Source organism: Protopterus annectens, chromosome 4.part0 (assembly GCF_019279795.1).
Source record: "Protopterus annectens isolate FY-2018-M chromosome 4.part0, PAN1.0, whole genome shotgun sequence".
NCBI lineage: Eukaryota > Metazoa > Chordata > Ceratodontiformes > Protopteridae > Protopterus > Protopterus annectens.
In genome coordinates, this window is record NC_056733.1 from 171,676,739 (window position 1) to 171,692,044 (window position 15,306).

A 15,306-nucleotide genomic window follows, 5' to 3' on the forward strand; every position below is an offset into this window, starting at 1 on the left:
TCAGCTATGTGGGGTATGATTGAATTATAACACTGTTTTATGCTTTCAGGTGCAAGAACATTAAACATAGGTGGTATACAAGACCAAACAGAGAGCTGTGTTTCAGATGGCTTGCATACTGAAGGTGAACAGTGTCTCAGCAGATCTAGGTCTCACACTTTATTTTTGCACAAAGGGCAGATAATGATACTGCTGCTGGACACAGTGCCTGTGTTTGCTTCCAGAGCTACAGATTTGCAGCCTGCCCTAGCTCAATACTTGTCTTTTGCTACTAATAGTGGGGCTCACAATGCTGGTAGCCAGACCCAGGTGCCTGGTAAGACTGAGACTGAAAGTCAGGTATTATCCAATAGATAGGCCATCATGTGGGCACTATATCCTTTCATACTGATGACCACTGAATTTAATTATAGAAATCTCTGCTGCTGTTCTCCTGCAGGCGTCTGCACAATCTGTATCAGCAGTTCTTATGTCTGATGTTTAAGACATATGTTTTAGCTTGTTTCTTTTGTTGTACCACTTTTTTCCGTTTAATTAAATCTAACTAGCTGATCAACACTGAGCTCAGCATTTTCTTCTGTTAATGTATTGTCGCAAATGATTACTGAATGGCATATCAATGTTTAACTGTGCTGTCAGTTGCTCTTGTAAGGTTTTTTCTCTAGTTTGGGGGTGTGTTAAATAGGATTATAGGAGGCTACTAGGCTAATGCCCCTAGGGCCCTTACAAGCCTAGCCAGGAGTTTATCCCCAAAAAGAAACCTCAGTCAGTACTTGTCGCCACTGTCAATGAGGGATACTGGTGGAAGTTGGAAAGCAAAATGTACATGACTGCTAAGTGACATAAGAGAAAGCATTAAAGACTGAAGTTAGAAAGTAATGACAGACATTAGAGTTTCAGACTTCATATAGCCTTCAGAAAATTCATGCTAATGCAAAACCTGTTATTCTATCAACTTTCGAAGTTTGTAAGAACAGCAATATTTAAAAATTGTCCCTATTTTTGGTCCTTTGTCCCACTTTTATACATGGTTTTGTCCAGATTTCTTGCTCAAAGAGGTTGAGAGGTATGCTGCAAGATGTATATTGTTGAATCTTATCTGACCCTAGGCTAAAATCTGCTCATCGTAAGTAACCTTAAATAAATGCGCACAAGCCTGAGAGATGTTTTATGCTGGCTAATGCAGCTTGAAATACACAGAAGGTGTAACCGGGCTAGGTATACATACAAACATACAGCATATGTGTGCATTGAAAGTAAATGTATGGCAATGCGGATTTTATTTTACTCCTTTTACCTTAGCAGAGATGTTTGTTATCTCAGTATGCTGTTATGTCTGTTATTGTCATGTATCTATATCTTTGTTAGTTGGATCCTTTATCCCCAGGCCTCATTGAAAAGGGGTTTTATTGCTCAGTCGGATTTTCCCAGTAATCAAATGCAACAAATACATTTCCATATAGCAGCTACCTACACTATATGTTGTCACAGCTTACTCATGTTTTGGAAAGGAATTCAAATGCTAAACAGACCATGGACAGGGTACATGGCAGAGCTAGGTTAGAATCTTAAAACTGTCCAACGTAAAGGAAGGGCAAATTACAATGTGTAGCTGACCATGTTATACTGTAAGTAGGCAATATGAGACATAAAATAGTTGGAGTTTTTTGAGTCTGTCCATATAGGACTAGTGTTTAAGTCCTAGGATCCTCTTTGTGAGGTACTTTTGCAACCTCTCCAGTTGTTTTATGTACCCTATCTTCTGCCTGCTCCTTTTACACTGCCTTCTCAATTTTGCAAGAAACAGCTTCTTCATCAAGAATAATTGTAAACTGTTTTATTGATGCTTAACCCTATCTGTACTAGTTAGCACTGAATATTAAGCTAGTCCCAGTAATGTTGGCATAACAAGGAATATGTACCCATTTTAGATGATGTTGGGCCAATTAAGTGATATCATCTTGAAAGTCATCCACGGTATTTGTATGGCAGTGAGGTGAGATTAGGTTGGTTTGGATATGTGCTGAGGAAGGGATACTGGGTATATTTGGAAAAGTATGATAAGGATGAAGCTGCCACGTAAGAGAAAAAGAGGAAGGCCTAAGATAAGGTTTATGAATGAGGTGAGAGAGGACATGCAGGTGGTTGGTGTGACAGAGCAAGATGCAGAGGACAGGAAAAAATTGGAAACTTATCCGATGTGGCAACCCTTAATGGGAACAGCCGAAAGAGAAGACTACAAGCACTTATTTGGAACCAGGTGAGGTCACGTGAATAGTGTTTGCTTGGGAAACTTTAAAACTGTTCCTTTTGAGCCTCCATGAAAAAGGGGGGGGGGGGTCCAGTATGACCTGATGTGTTCCAGACCAGACCACAGCTTCTCATCAGGTGCAAATGCAGAAACCGAGTACGAAGTACTGTTTGCAGCATACCGCAGAGGTAAGTCTTCAAACCAACCTGTATATACATGTAACAATGTGTGCTGTGTAGAGTATTTAGCATGTGCCATAGTGACTTGAGCATTTATTTCATGCAAATTAGTAAGCATGTCCAGCACTGATCCCACTGCACCATAGCTCCACCTCTTTTAGTTGACCACGCCCCTTCCCATTGTCCCCACCCATTCAGCTGTCTCCTGCAGCCCCCCTTTGATTTGAAGTCACCAGCCACCACTGGATGTGATAACCCATCACACAATCTTTTTCAACAATTCACATTCTGGAAGCAGGGGAAGAGGTTGTTAGTGGTGAGCTCCTGCAAAGTGTGAGGAAGGGGGAAGGTCACAATTTGTTATTCATTATGTGGTAAACAGGTTACCATTTTTATGGTAATGGAGGCAAGTCAAAGCCTATGCCAGTAAGCTGTGAGTGTAAAAAGTGAAGGACTACCTTCATGAGACATCTGTACACACTCAGTAGATGTGCATGCTCACACACACACACACACACACACACACACACACACACACACACACACACACACACACACACACACACACACAAAGGCACCTATAAGCATTTTGAAGCACTACCATGTCAAGCTATCAGCATGCCTTTTGCTTTTAAGAAAAAAAAATACCTCCTGGGAAGATGAGAACACATTCTTACTTTTTTTAGGAAAAGAACAGCTGCACCCTTTGTCACCATGTACCATTTCCTTGTTTATTTTCACTACACACCACTAAGAATTAAAAATGTACCCCTGTCCCTTTAAGAAAGAGCAGTCACAGGCAGGACCATCACTGCAGTGTCTTCATTCTAGCCACATAATGTTCTAGCCTGGGTTTCAAACTCAGATCCCATGAATTTTAAGCAGCAACACTACTGGTGTGCCACTGAGCCAGCAACTGTGGCTTTTCACTGTCAGTAAGTAACCAAGTAAGTAAACAGGCCAGCAAATAAATAAACAGGTAGAGAAAGGCAAAGAGAAATAAGACAGACACAATGAGAGTTAAACCAAAGTTGAGATGGAGGAGTTAAGGACAGAAGGTAAAACGCAAGAGCAGAATAAGAGGGAGAGGAGGTAGGTAAAGGAAAAGTGTGAAAAGGAACAGACAGAAATGACCTTTATAATTTATACAAAAGGGGACTAAATGGATTTCATTAAGATTAAGAGCATGTGGTAAATGACTTAGAAAAATATAAATGAAAATGATGAAATAAAGATGGGAAGGTAGCTGTTGTAAGCTGTAAAACAGACCAGAAAATAAAGTTTCAAGAAGAGCAGGCTATATGATTGACATTCTTATTGAATGACTGTGCCTGAGGCAGTCTTTTAAAGATTAACTCTGGAATTGTACCATATCAAACACAAAATGCAGAACAATAAATGTCTGATGACGAAGGTTAAGGGAGTTATCTTGAAATTCTGTGTTATGTGGCTTTCACAGTTAAAAGAGCACATACGTTAGTTTCTATTATTCTCTAAAGGTCGAGTGAATGCCAAAACATTACAAAAAGCCCTTTTACTGGAAAAAGTCACATGGGAGGACAGCGTTCGGTTCATGTGTTGCTTCTCGGCTGTCACAAGGAGCACACTGCCTCATACAGCCTCATACGTTTCCTAATCTGTGCTCAGTAAGCACTTGGTTATAAAATAATAGCCTTGAGTAGTATCATGAAAAGGAGGTATTGGAACTGACTGAATCCTGAGCAAGGGCATATAGACAACTATATGGTTCAAAATAAAAGGTGAGACCTGGTTGGGCAGGGGAACACATTCGCATCTGGGCCAAGGGGGTAATAAAGGAGGCAGACTGTGTCTTAGAATGGGACAGCATTTTACCTGACAGAGCAAGCAGAATAGTGAAATAAGTGACGGGGGCATCGTCACAAAGCAATGTACATGAGGTAAATAGGACAAGGAGAAGCAAGAAAAGTGGGATCATGTAAGACACAGGGTGTACAACACCACAGATGGGATAATGAGGACAAGAAGGGGGGATCATAGATCATGTTTATGAAGCAGCATGTATAGTGAGGATAGACAGAATAATTAGGGCAGGAAGAGGGGAATCGTATAAGAAACAGCAGACAAACAAGATAATAAAAGAGTCAGGAAAAATGTGATCATTTTGACAGTACAGTTAATAAGGGGCAGAAAAATGGGGGTCATGTATGTTACACAGCAGAGTACAGCAGGGAGACAGAATAATGAGGGGATGGGAACAGGGGGCTCCTGTGTATGACACAGTACTGTACAGTCAGCAGACATAATAGTGAGGGGAGGAACAAAGGCATCCTGCTTCAGTAGAGTGCCCGACACAGATGGGATCCTGAAAACCAAGATGAGGTGGAGACAGCACCTATTAATGACCATGACTGTCAGTAGAACAGAAAAGACCTTGGTGCAGCAGGAAGGGGTTTCTTGCTCTTTGATAAGTCAGTGTGCACAGAACTGACAGAAACCTGAAGGCATAAGGGAGGGGCATCCACCATCCTGACACAGCAGGATAATTAGGACTCTGGTAAAGGAGGGGCACAGCATGCTTACTGACAGAGCATTGTGCATTTGGCAGACGGGATCCTAAGAGCAGCAGTGGACAGAATGCTTCCTCATACAACAGTGTACATGGGTAAATAGGATACTGAAAGGCAGGAAAAGGGACATCATATATTGCAGCAGAGCAGTGCACATGGGGCAGTTGGCTTACTGTGAGGCAAAAAAAGGGGCAACATGCATTCTGACAGAGAAAAGTGTATGGGATAAACAAAACTGAATGCAACAGAAGGGGGTAAAATGTATATGATACAATTATGAGCATGGGCAAACAGAAAAATGAAGGCTAACAAGAAGGCAGCATGAGTTTTGACAATGGAGAAAGAAGACAACATATGGGAGCAAAAGAACCCTGGGCCTAAAGGACTACACATCATGCATTCTGACACAGTGCAGGACAATGAAAGGCAGGAAGAGGTGGGCAGAATGCAGCCTGATGTAGCAGGGTGTATGGGGATACAGGCTCAAGAACGGCAGTAGAACATGTTGTGACAGAAGACAGCATGTGTGGAACAAAGAGGACCTTGGGGCAGTGAGGGGAAAGGTTATCATGCATTCTGACATAACAGCACAGATGGCCAGGAGACAGCATACTAGGAAAGAATAAGAAGCAATATCAATTCTTAAAGAGGAGGATATGAGAAACAGACAGGACCCTAGGGGCAGAAAAAAAAGAGTACCACCCATACTGACATTGCAGTGATGCAGTATGCATAGAATAGATAGATAGATAGATAGATAGATAGATAGATAGATAGATAGATAGATAGATAGATAGAAAGGAAGAAGGGGGTTTAGGTGCAGAAGGGAGCAGTGTGCTGTCTCCAATGAGGAGAGAGAAGCCTGTCACAGAGAGGGCCAGCAGCATGTATCCTGACTAAAGCATCTGTGGGACAGGTGGGAGAGACAGACTGCTTCCTGGCACAAAAGCATATCTTGAGCAGTTGGTAGTGACATCATACATACCGTCATGCATGAAGAAAATAGGAGATGCAACATCTGTCTTGCCACAGTAGCATATATGTGGTAGGTTGGAGGAGCAGCAATTATCCTGACAAAGCAGTATGCATATGAGTGACATGCATGCTGGCGCAGCAGCACATGTGGGGCAGATGGGAGTGGTCACAACTAGTCTGAGACAGCAACATATATGGTCAGACAGGATTCTTACTTGAAGTGCATCAAGCATCCTGACACCGTAGCATGCACAAACAGCTGGGAGGGGCAGCATGCACAAACAGCTGGGAGAGGCAGCACATATCTTGACACAGTAGCATGCACAAACAACTGGGAGGGGCAGTACCTATCCTGACACAGCAGCATGCACAAACAGCTGGGAGAGGCAGCATGTATTCTGACACAGTAGCATGCACAAACAGCTTGGAGGGGCAGCACATATCCTGACACAGTAGCATGCACAAACAACTGGGAGGGGCAGCACCTATCCTGACACAGTAGCATGTACAAACAGCTGGGTGGGGCAACATGTATCCTGACACAGTAGCATGCAAGAACAGCTGGGAGGGGCAGCATGTATCCTAACACAGCAGGATGTATGGGGTACATGGGAGGAACATTACACATCCTGATATAGCAGCATGTATCCTGACACAGGAAGACGTATTGGGGTAGAATAGAGGTGCATTATGCATCCTGACACAGCAATCTATAATACAGTTCACCTCATTCTGCAATGCATCTCACATTTAAAGTACTGCAGCTCACCCCTGCTAGATACAGATACATACCCTATCAGGCACTACAGTTTATCCTGTAGGAGACCGAACATACTGCACAGACAAACTGTGTGAACTGTGTAGCTGTTCACAAACATACTTATTTTCCCGAGATCACTATGAAGGGTAGTCTTCCTTTCCCTCATGATGCAATACCCCTGTAGTCAATAACATTAAATAGAGGGGTGGAGGTGATGCAGCCCCTGCTGGGTATGTACAGATACTGCCTCTACAAAGCACTTTAATTCTTCATTTCTGAATATTATTCTCAAATCTTTTCTTTGAAGCAGCATTTGAATTGTTGTATTTTGGCAACATGACCCACACTCACTTGCAGAGTACAGCATTTCACCCCCCCATGTGCCCCATCTGGCACTGCAGCTACTCTTAATTGGCAATACAATTACCTTAATGATCTGTGTGGTTCAACCTGCTGAATACTGCAATGTACTCTGCTGGGCCTAGTGGTTACTCTACTGATTAAAGCACCACACCCTGGTGGATACTCTGGTTACCCAGCCTGCTGGATACTGTGGTTACCCTACTGAGTAATGCAGCACATTCTGGTGAACTTTTACCCCATGGAATAATGCAGCACACACTGATAAGCAATGCGATAAATAACAGTGTACTGTGGCTACCTTGCTGAGCAGTGCAGTATGTCATGCTGAGCATTGCAGCTCATTCTACTGCAAGATGCACTTCAATGCTCCAGTCAATCATTTCAGACAAAGAGATGAGTCTTTGAAAGTTCCACATGAGTTCACTGCATCTCAGGATGGCAAGTCAATTCTGCTGTTAAACATCACTGAACCTACCTGCTGTTAGAACAAAAGAAGCCTGCTAAGGGGTGTGAACTATGGACAGATGAGTGTAAAATCTTCTAGATGATTCAAAATTAGGCAGCCTGGAAAAACAAACACTCACTACTGTAATGTCTTTGTATCTACACATTTCCTCTCACTCTGGGCCACAGTGTGAGCATATTTACGATGGAAAACACACACAGACACACACACACACACACACACACACACACACACACACACACACACACACACACACACACACACACACACACACACACACACACACATTAATGAATGTTCATTATCACTCTTTGACTTCAAAAGGTATGCTCTGTGGGCCTGCATATTACAGAGAATGTAACTCCTCTGGTCATCACCAAAGTTTCTTTCAAAGTCTAACATTCATAGTACTATCTTGGTGTGCATTGAATGAATCTTTGAAGCCTTTTAGGAATGCTATACATAGCAAAGAAAGACCCCTACTTCTTATAAGAAGACTACAAGCAAACTAAATTAACTTAATGCCTTTTGTTGCACATTCCCCAGAAACTTTTTTTTCAAAGACTGAGAAGTCTGCCATTTACAGTTCCTGAGAAATTCACTGTACTGTCTCCACCAGCACAAAGTGCTCCTTTAAAGCCTTTTAAAATGATGTTTATAAAAAAGAAATACCACAAGCTCTTATAATAAGAAAGACACTCACTGAAAGGAAAGGAATGTAATGCTGCACATCACCCATGGAAGTTTCTTACAAAGTTTAACATACAAGGCTTTCACAGTTTTTGAGAAATTCAGACTGACTGCAGATGCAGTCACCTGCAGGATCCACAAGAAAGAATGAATGAAAAAACATAATAAAGAGGGTATACTTACTTCTTTGAAAAATGACAGTGGAAGGACACACCCGCCTTTCATATTATGTGTGCTCTCCAGGCAGATGAGACATGTGCGAGGATAGTGAGGGTCTGGGTAATTGTGGCAGATTTTATATTCAAGCTCATTAAGATCAAAGGTACCATCAGGCAAAGTCATCAGTGTCCGTGGGTGCACTCCAGCCAGCTGTATTATGCAAAGAATAAGAGAAAAACATAAACAATTTACATCAGGGACCTCACAGACTCAGCAGTCTGTCACTTGGATGTATGGTCCTTACCAAAGTTCTTTAAAGGTCATACAAACTACCATAGAATACTGCTTAAGGAACCTTTATCCATATTCCCAAATCTGCAGTACAGCACCAACAATGTTCCCTCAACCTTCCTACCTACCTACCATTCTATTGCCAAAGATGTAGTCTCAAACCTCTGCATCACCAAAATATTCTTCAACAAGACCACTATGCAACACAACCAGTATCAGAGGGGTTCATTTGATAGCTTTGTGACACTTCAGTTCATGGCATAGGCTCTTCTACACCACAACAAAAGCTAGCCTTGGATATTCCAGTACCGGAAAAACTTTTTAATTTGTAAAATATTTATTTATCCTCTGCTGACCAAGTTAGCCCCACTAGGCTAGTAGCCTCTTTTCAGAGGAGAACCAAGGTGGTATTTACACTACAATGGGAAATTTGACCATGGTATTGGGAAACTTCGGTAGGTGATGTGGGACATTTTACATCCAGTGAACTATCACCAACTCAGGAAGATGGGGTCTTGGTTTAATGTCTCATCTGAAGGATGACACACTCAGGAGTGCAGCACCCATCTTATGCTGCACTGCTATGTCAGCAATCTATCTACCTGATGTAAAAAAATTACAATGTATAAAAGACCAATAAATAGTTCAGTTAATTATATACATCAGAAATAAAAACATGAATGCACTGCCCTAGTTTTGTGGTTTAAAAAGATGAAGTTCTGACTACAACCCATATGACCGGACTACAACAACATCCTTTTTAGGATGGATCATTGCTTGCTTTAGAACAGAATTGACCCCGGAATCTCCTTTTCTACAGGAACTGGACTAATCAGTACAGATGCACAAACTTCAGTTTTGAAACTAATTCTGTTGTGTTTTTAGAACTTAAGCACAGTGTCCAACGTCCAAGGATAAGAACTACAGCTTTTCTAAAACAAAAACATCTCTAAAGGCAGCTTTGCTCAACGAACCCATACAGAAACTGCTTTGGATGGATAAAGAAAGTAATGTATCGGACATACTGGTTTTGAAGACACCAAGACTCATTACTTCTTCAAATTTGTTGTCTCCTTATCCAATGAGAAACGGCCAGTGGCACATGACAAATTTCATGGAACCAGAAGAGAGAGTCACTAGACTACTGCCTTCTCTGGGGGCACAGATCCTCTAGTAATCCTAATATATTTCACACAACTATGGTATCTCAGATCAGCAGATGATTATGTATACTTCAGATTACACTTACAGATTCAGTTCCCAAGTAATAAAAGCAGAGGAAGTTAAGTGAGAAAAATAAACAGTGAATAAATATAGAAGAAATTATGACTTGCCTTCTGGTTCTGAAATCCTTCCAATCATTTCTACAGCCAGGGACTTTTTAACCCACCATGGTGAGAGACCCGGTGTTGTGATACATAAACAACCAAAAGGACACATTTTTACCGGGTTTGCAGACTGGTAACAATTGTCTGCGTGTAAGTAGTCAAATTAAACTTTATTCTACAGGACACTTACATTGCAAGTCAACAAAACAATACAACAATCTCCCTAAGAAGGAAGCTGTTCATTTTCGATTTCTAGAAACAGGGATGGCCTTAGGCCAGTTGGAATTATTTTGCCTAATAGGGACCCACTTCCTCAGGGACCCTGCACTACATTATGACAGAGTTATTATGCTTTACGTGGCCCAGGAATTTTCCCAAGAGATACAACAGCAAAGTGCAAGGCATTTTCATGTGGGTAATCCTGCTCCCTAGTAGTTACAAGCCTTGTTCATGGAATGGACATTTCCTGTCAGACACTGCACTAGTGGCCACTACAGCATTAGCAGAAACTGCACACCTCTTGTAATTTTCACACTGTCTGCTGCTTGCACTCCCATAGTGGTCAGTGGCTGTAGCTGAGTGTTCAATAGGATTTTCAAACCCAAACTGGTTGGACTGACCATCTGGTTTTGTGTACCCCTCAAATTACTTGTCTTGGAAGATAATAAGATCAGGCTTAATTTGAAACCTGAAAGAGAGGTACTGTTGTTTCTCTTCTTGACACAGGGTTTATGACTGGTTGCCAGTGAATACTATTACAAGAAATAATTGTGGAATAGTCAGCTTGAGACAGCATGAAATCAAGCATAAGTAATCATAAAAAATAAAAAAGTCCATAAAAGAAGAAAAGGATAATATGAGATGAGCATGTATAATGAAGGTTAAATGTTTTTCATGCCCTTTTTGGCCCTCCGCTCTTCCCACAATCATTAAAAGCATCTGTACTGATTAATTTGTCCAGTACATCCTAACTACAGAGGACATTGGGCAAAGAAACAATAAACATTAATTAATATCAATACAATAGTGGTAATGTAAAAGCAAGCAGAGAGGTATTAAATTAGGATAATATGTAGCATAAATGAACATAATCATAAATAGACATGATACAAAAAAATTCAATCAATAAAATCAGTAGGCATACCTATACATTGTCATAATATTGTATAGTTCAGTGTCTCTACTGAGAAAATAATATACAAAGAATAAATTACAGTATATGCATTCATGGGACACTGGATGTGAAGGAGAGTAAGGCACAAGTCAAATGAGGGGAAGAATGGAAGAAGGAATTTATGAAAGAGAAAAAAATAGTAGCAATGTCAGGGAGACAAGGGGGAAGTGGGTAGCCATGTCCTACCCAGGTTCAGGAGATGTGAACAGTACTACAAGAGTTTGGGGGCATGCTTCCTAGTAAACATGGGTAAATCCACTTAATGGACCACCACATACACAAGGGACCATAGTGGTCCATCAAACAGGACTCTTAGAGCATGTCTAAGTGTGTTAAGCAGACTCAGAGAGGAACTACAGGATATGTTGGATGTGAGGAATCTTGACGATTACTTCTGCTTTAACATGTCTTACCACAAAAATTAAGCTAATAAGTAAATACATGTTTTTTTTTTATTTTAATATGTAGTTGTAGCATAGAGTGCCAATATCAAATCTGAAACAGACTTACATCCAGAAAGCCTGCAACTGGAGGAAGGGATAGGAGTGTTAGGTGAGGATAAAGCTGAGGAGTCCCACCGAATGGTCCAAACTGGGCCCAACAATTGCTAAGGCTGACCCTGGCTAGAAAATGGACAGAAACATATTCCTGGACATAATAAAGAGGCTGGACTGTCCAAAAGTGAATCTAACAATCAAATGAAATGTTATTCTCAAAACCTTCACAACCAGTACCATTGGCAAGAAGTCAATACCTTGGAAACAGGGCCTGCATTACGCATTCCCACTAATATCTCTAATGCCAAAAGTGCTGTTAAAGGAAAAACCAGAGGACACAAACATCATTCCAACAGCTACAATTTTTGATCAAGACAGCTACATTTCACTCTGCTAGCTCATATATATGTCAATAACTGAATCTTTGACACTACCTTGAAGTTCTCATTTTAACAGCTTGGGGATATCAGTCTAATTTCAAACAGCCATTTATTTTCTAATAATGTCCAGTCTGTTGTCAGAGAGGCAAAAAAAAAAGTTTAAGAAAGTTCTTTGTATCCAGATAAGCATGGTTCTTCTTAAGATGTAAAAAATAAATAAACATATATATATATCTACCATATATATATATATATATATACATATATATATTTTACATTTATATGGGTCCCCTTCATTCGATCGAACGTTTACAAGTTCAAACCATATATGGCCGAGACCATATGTTCAAACTTGAAAAAGTTTGATCGGACTGAATGGAGATCTCCGTACAGAGCGGAAAGGGAAAATTTCCCATTTCTGCAATGTAGTGCGATCTCGGAGTTGGTATATTTAAGTAAGGAGGGTGCAGGGGGGCATAGCATAGTGTTTTTTTGTTTTATGTGTTTTTATTTCAGTGTTCGCACTTTTATGAGTTCGAACATATGGTCTCGGCCATATGTGGGTCGAACTTGTAAAAGTGCGATCTACTGAAGTAGATCCATATACACACACACACACACATATATATATATATATATATATATATATATATATATATATATATATATATATATATATACACACACACACACACACACACACACACACACACACACACACACACACACACACACAGTTCACATTATTATAGCGCATCTTTATTTAACACAGATTTGGATTATTCCTGTATAAAAGTTCATCTTTTGGTCTTTGTAGAACCTGATTTGGTCAGTCATCAAGCAGTTTTAGAATGTTATTCTACATTTGAGATCCTCTAGACATCAAGAGGATCCAGCCTGACACTTTCTATTTTGTAAATAGGCACAGGAACAATATTAGGCCAGCGATCACAGTGACCATAAGATACCTAGCCATACGCATCACAATAACCATAAGATACCTAGCCATATGCATCACAGTGACCATAAGATACCTAGCCATATGCATCTTTAAGTAGACATACCCTTTTCAAGCATTTAATAGTGCTCACCTCCCCGTACATAACCTTGCTGTAAACTTGAATCTACTCATTCAGCCATAAAAAAACAGCCTTAAAGGTAGTCAAAGAAGTACGGTTACCTGCAGTGGTAACTTCCTCAGTAGGCTGGGAATACATTGAGATAGGAACCTATTTGCCCAGCGAGTCTTACCTGTTTGTGTAAATTTAGGTCCCTAGTGCAGATTTTTGTACAGCCACAGGAAAACCACTGCAGATATAGGAAGAATATGGCAAACTCCACCAATGACTGCAAGTCAAGACTGACCCCCAGATTCAGGAGCTGTGAAGTAGACATCTTAGCTACTGAGTACTGTTAGCTTTATTTGCTTTTGAACCACTCACCACTGCTGACTTCAAATACCTATTCTTGGAAAATACATTTAATATTTGTATATAACCCTCAACAAAAACAGTGCATCTTTTAAAACAAATCCTTCTTTCAGGCATATGGTGGTATCAAAGTTTACTTTCAAAAACTCCATCCAGCTTCCTGTTTTCTTCCCAAAAGAAGATAAAAAAGAGAAAGAAACTCACAGAGAATTAAAATCCATGCAGCTCTCAGATAATGCCCAAATTCATCAGAAAGACACACTGTGGTTTCTTTTAAGCATGGACAGCAGGATCCCCAATAACCAAAGAGATGGTTTCCTTAAGAGCAGACAACAGGCTCCCCCATAACCAAACAGATGGTTTCCTTAAGAATGGACAGCAGGCACCCCGTAAACAAACAGATGGCTTCCTTAAGAACGGACAGCAGACTCCCAATAACCAAACAGATGTTTTCCTTAAGAAAGGACAGCAGGCTCCCCAATAACCAAACAGATGTTTTCCTTAAGAACGGACAGCAGGCTCCTAGTAATCAAACAGATGGTTTCCTTAAGAATGGACAACAGGCTCCCAGTAAGCAAACAGATGGCTTCCTTAAGAACAGACAGCAGGCTCCCAATAACCAAACAGATGCTTTCCTTAAGAAAGGACAGCAGGCTCCCAATAACCAAACAGATGGTTTCCTTAAGAACAGACAGCAGGCTCCCCAATAACCAAAAGTACAGTTCATAGGTAGGTACTAGGCTATCGGCCCTAGGGCCTATACAAGCCTAGCAAAAAAGGTACCCTGGCTTTTCCCACCCAAGAAAATTATTTTCCTGTGCCCTTGTTGAGCAGAGCCACAGAGGTGATCCCCGGGGTGAATTTCCTATTTCCCATCCAATCATCAAGATTTTTCTTAAAGAGTGCTAATGAGGAGCTTTGTTTGATATAGATAGGTAGTTTGTTCCAGAGTATGGGAAGTCTCTGGGACAGGAATCTATCGCTCTAGCATGTTCTGTTTATTGTGGTGACAAGGTTTAGGTCCCTAGAGTGTGTAGCTCAGACGGATTGGGATTTCTTTAAGTGGAGCACGTCCAACAACTCTGGGTTTGACATAGCTTTGTATGTTACGCAGAGATCGCCTCTGTGACTGAGTAAAGCTGTAGTTTTTTGAGACGGTCTGTGTAGGGCATCAGTTTGAGGCCAGTGATCCTCTTTGTGAGGTATTTCTGCAGCCTTTCCAGTTGTTGTAGATGTCTTGTGAGGTACATACCAAAAGGGGCATTGTACATTATAATGGGTCTAATAAGTGATGAGTAGAGGGGAACAATGACCTCTTTTTTCCTGGATGAGAAACCTTTTGTGATGTGGTGTGCCACGTAGAAGGATTTCCTGACTACTATGGTGATGTGATTATCAAAGGAGAGACTACTGTCCACCTGTGTCCCAAGGTCTCTTATCACACTTTCGGTGTTAAGTCGACTACCACCTATGTGGTGGCTCATGGGTACAGAGTTTTTACCAAAGGGGATGACAATGCACTTTTTGGCATTGAGCTTGAGGCCATGGCTTTGACACCAGGCATATTATTTATTTATTGACATTTGTTAACGGGTTAGTCCAGCTAGGCCAGGAGCCTATTTTCAGTGGAGACCTGAGAAGAAAAGCTCCAATTACAGACAGATAAAGTATACATAACAGTTTAGTGTACAATTAAAAACATACATAACAGTTTAGTGTACAATTTTAAAACAATAATTAATTGGCAAATACTGCAAGTACACATAAATTCTGTATTGCAAAGGAAAACAAACTTTTTTTTCTGTGTGTGGTGT

At 40.8% G+C, this 15,306-nt stretch overlaps 1 protein-coding gene across 2 annotated transcripts in view; it reads right to left on the reverse strand.

The window, feature by feature from the left end:
• The window catches only part of LOC122799233 (probable low-specificity L-threonine aldolase 2), a 556,505-nt gene that overhangs the window by 314,625 nt on the left and 226,574 nt on the right, over positions 1–15,306 (reverse strand). For both annotated transcript variants that reach the window (XM_044068161.1, XM_044068160.1), the window contains exon 4: positions 8,417–8,602. In XM_044068161.1, coding sequence (XP_043924096.1) covers positions 8,417–8,602 — 186 coding nt within the window. The remainder of the gene's footprint in view (positions 1–8,416; positions 8,603–15,306) is intronic.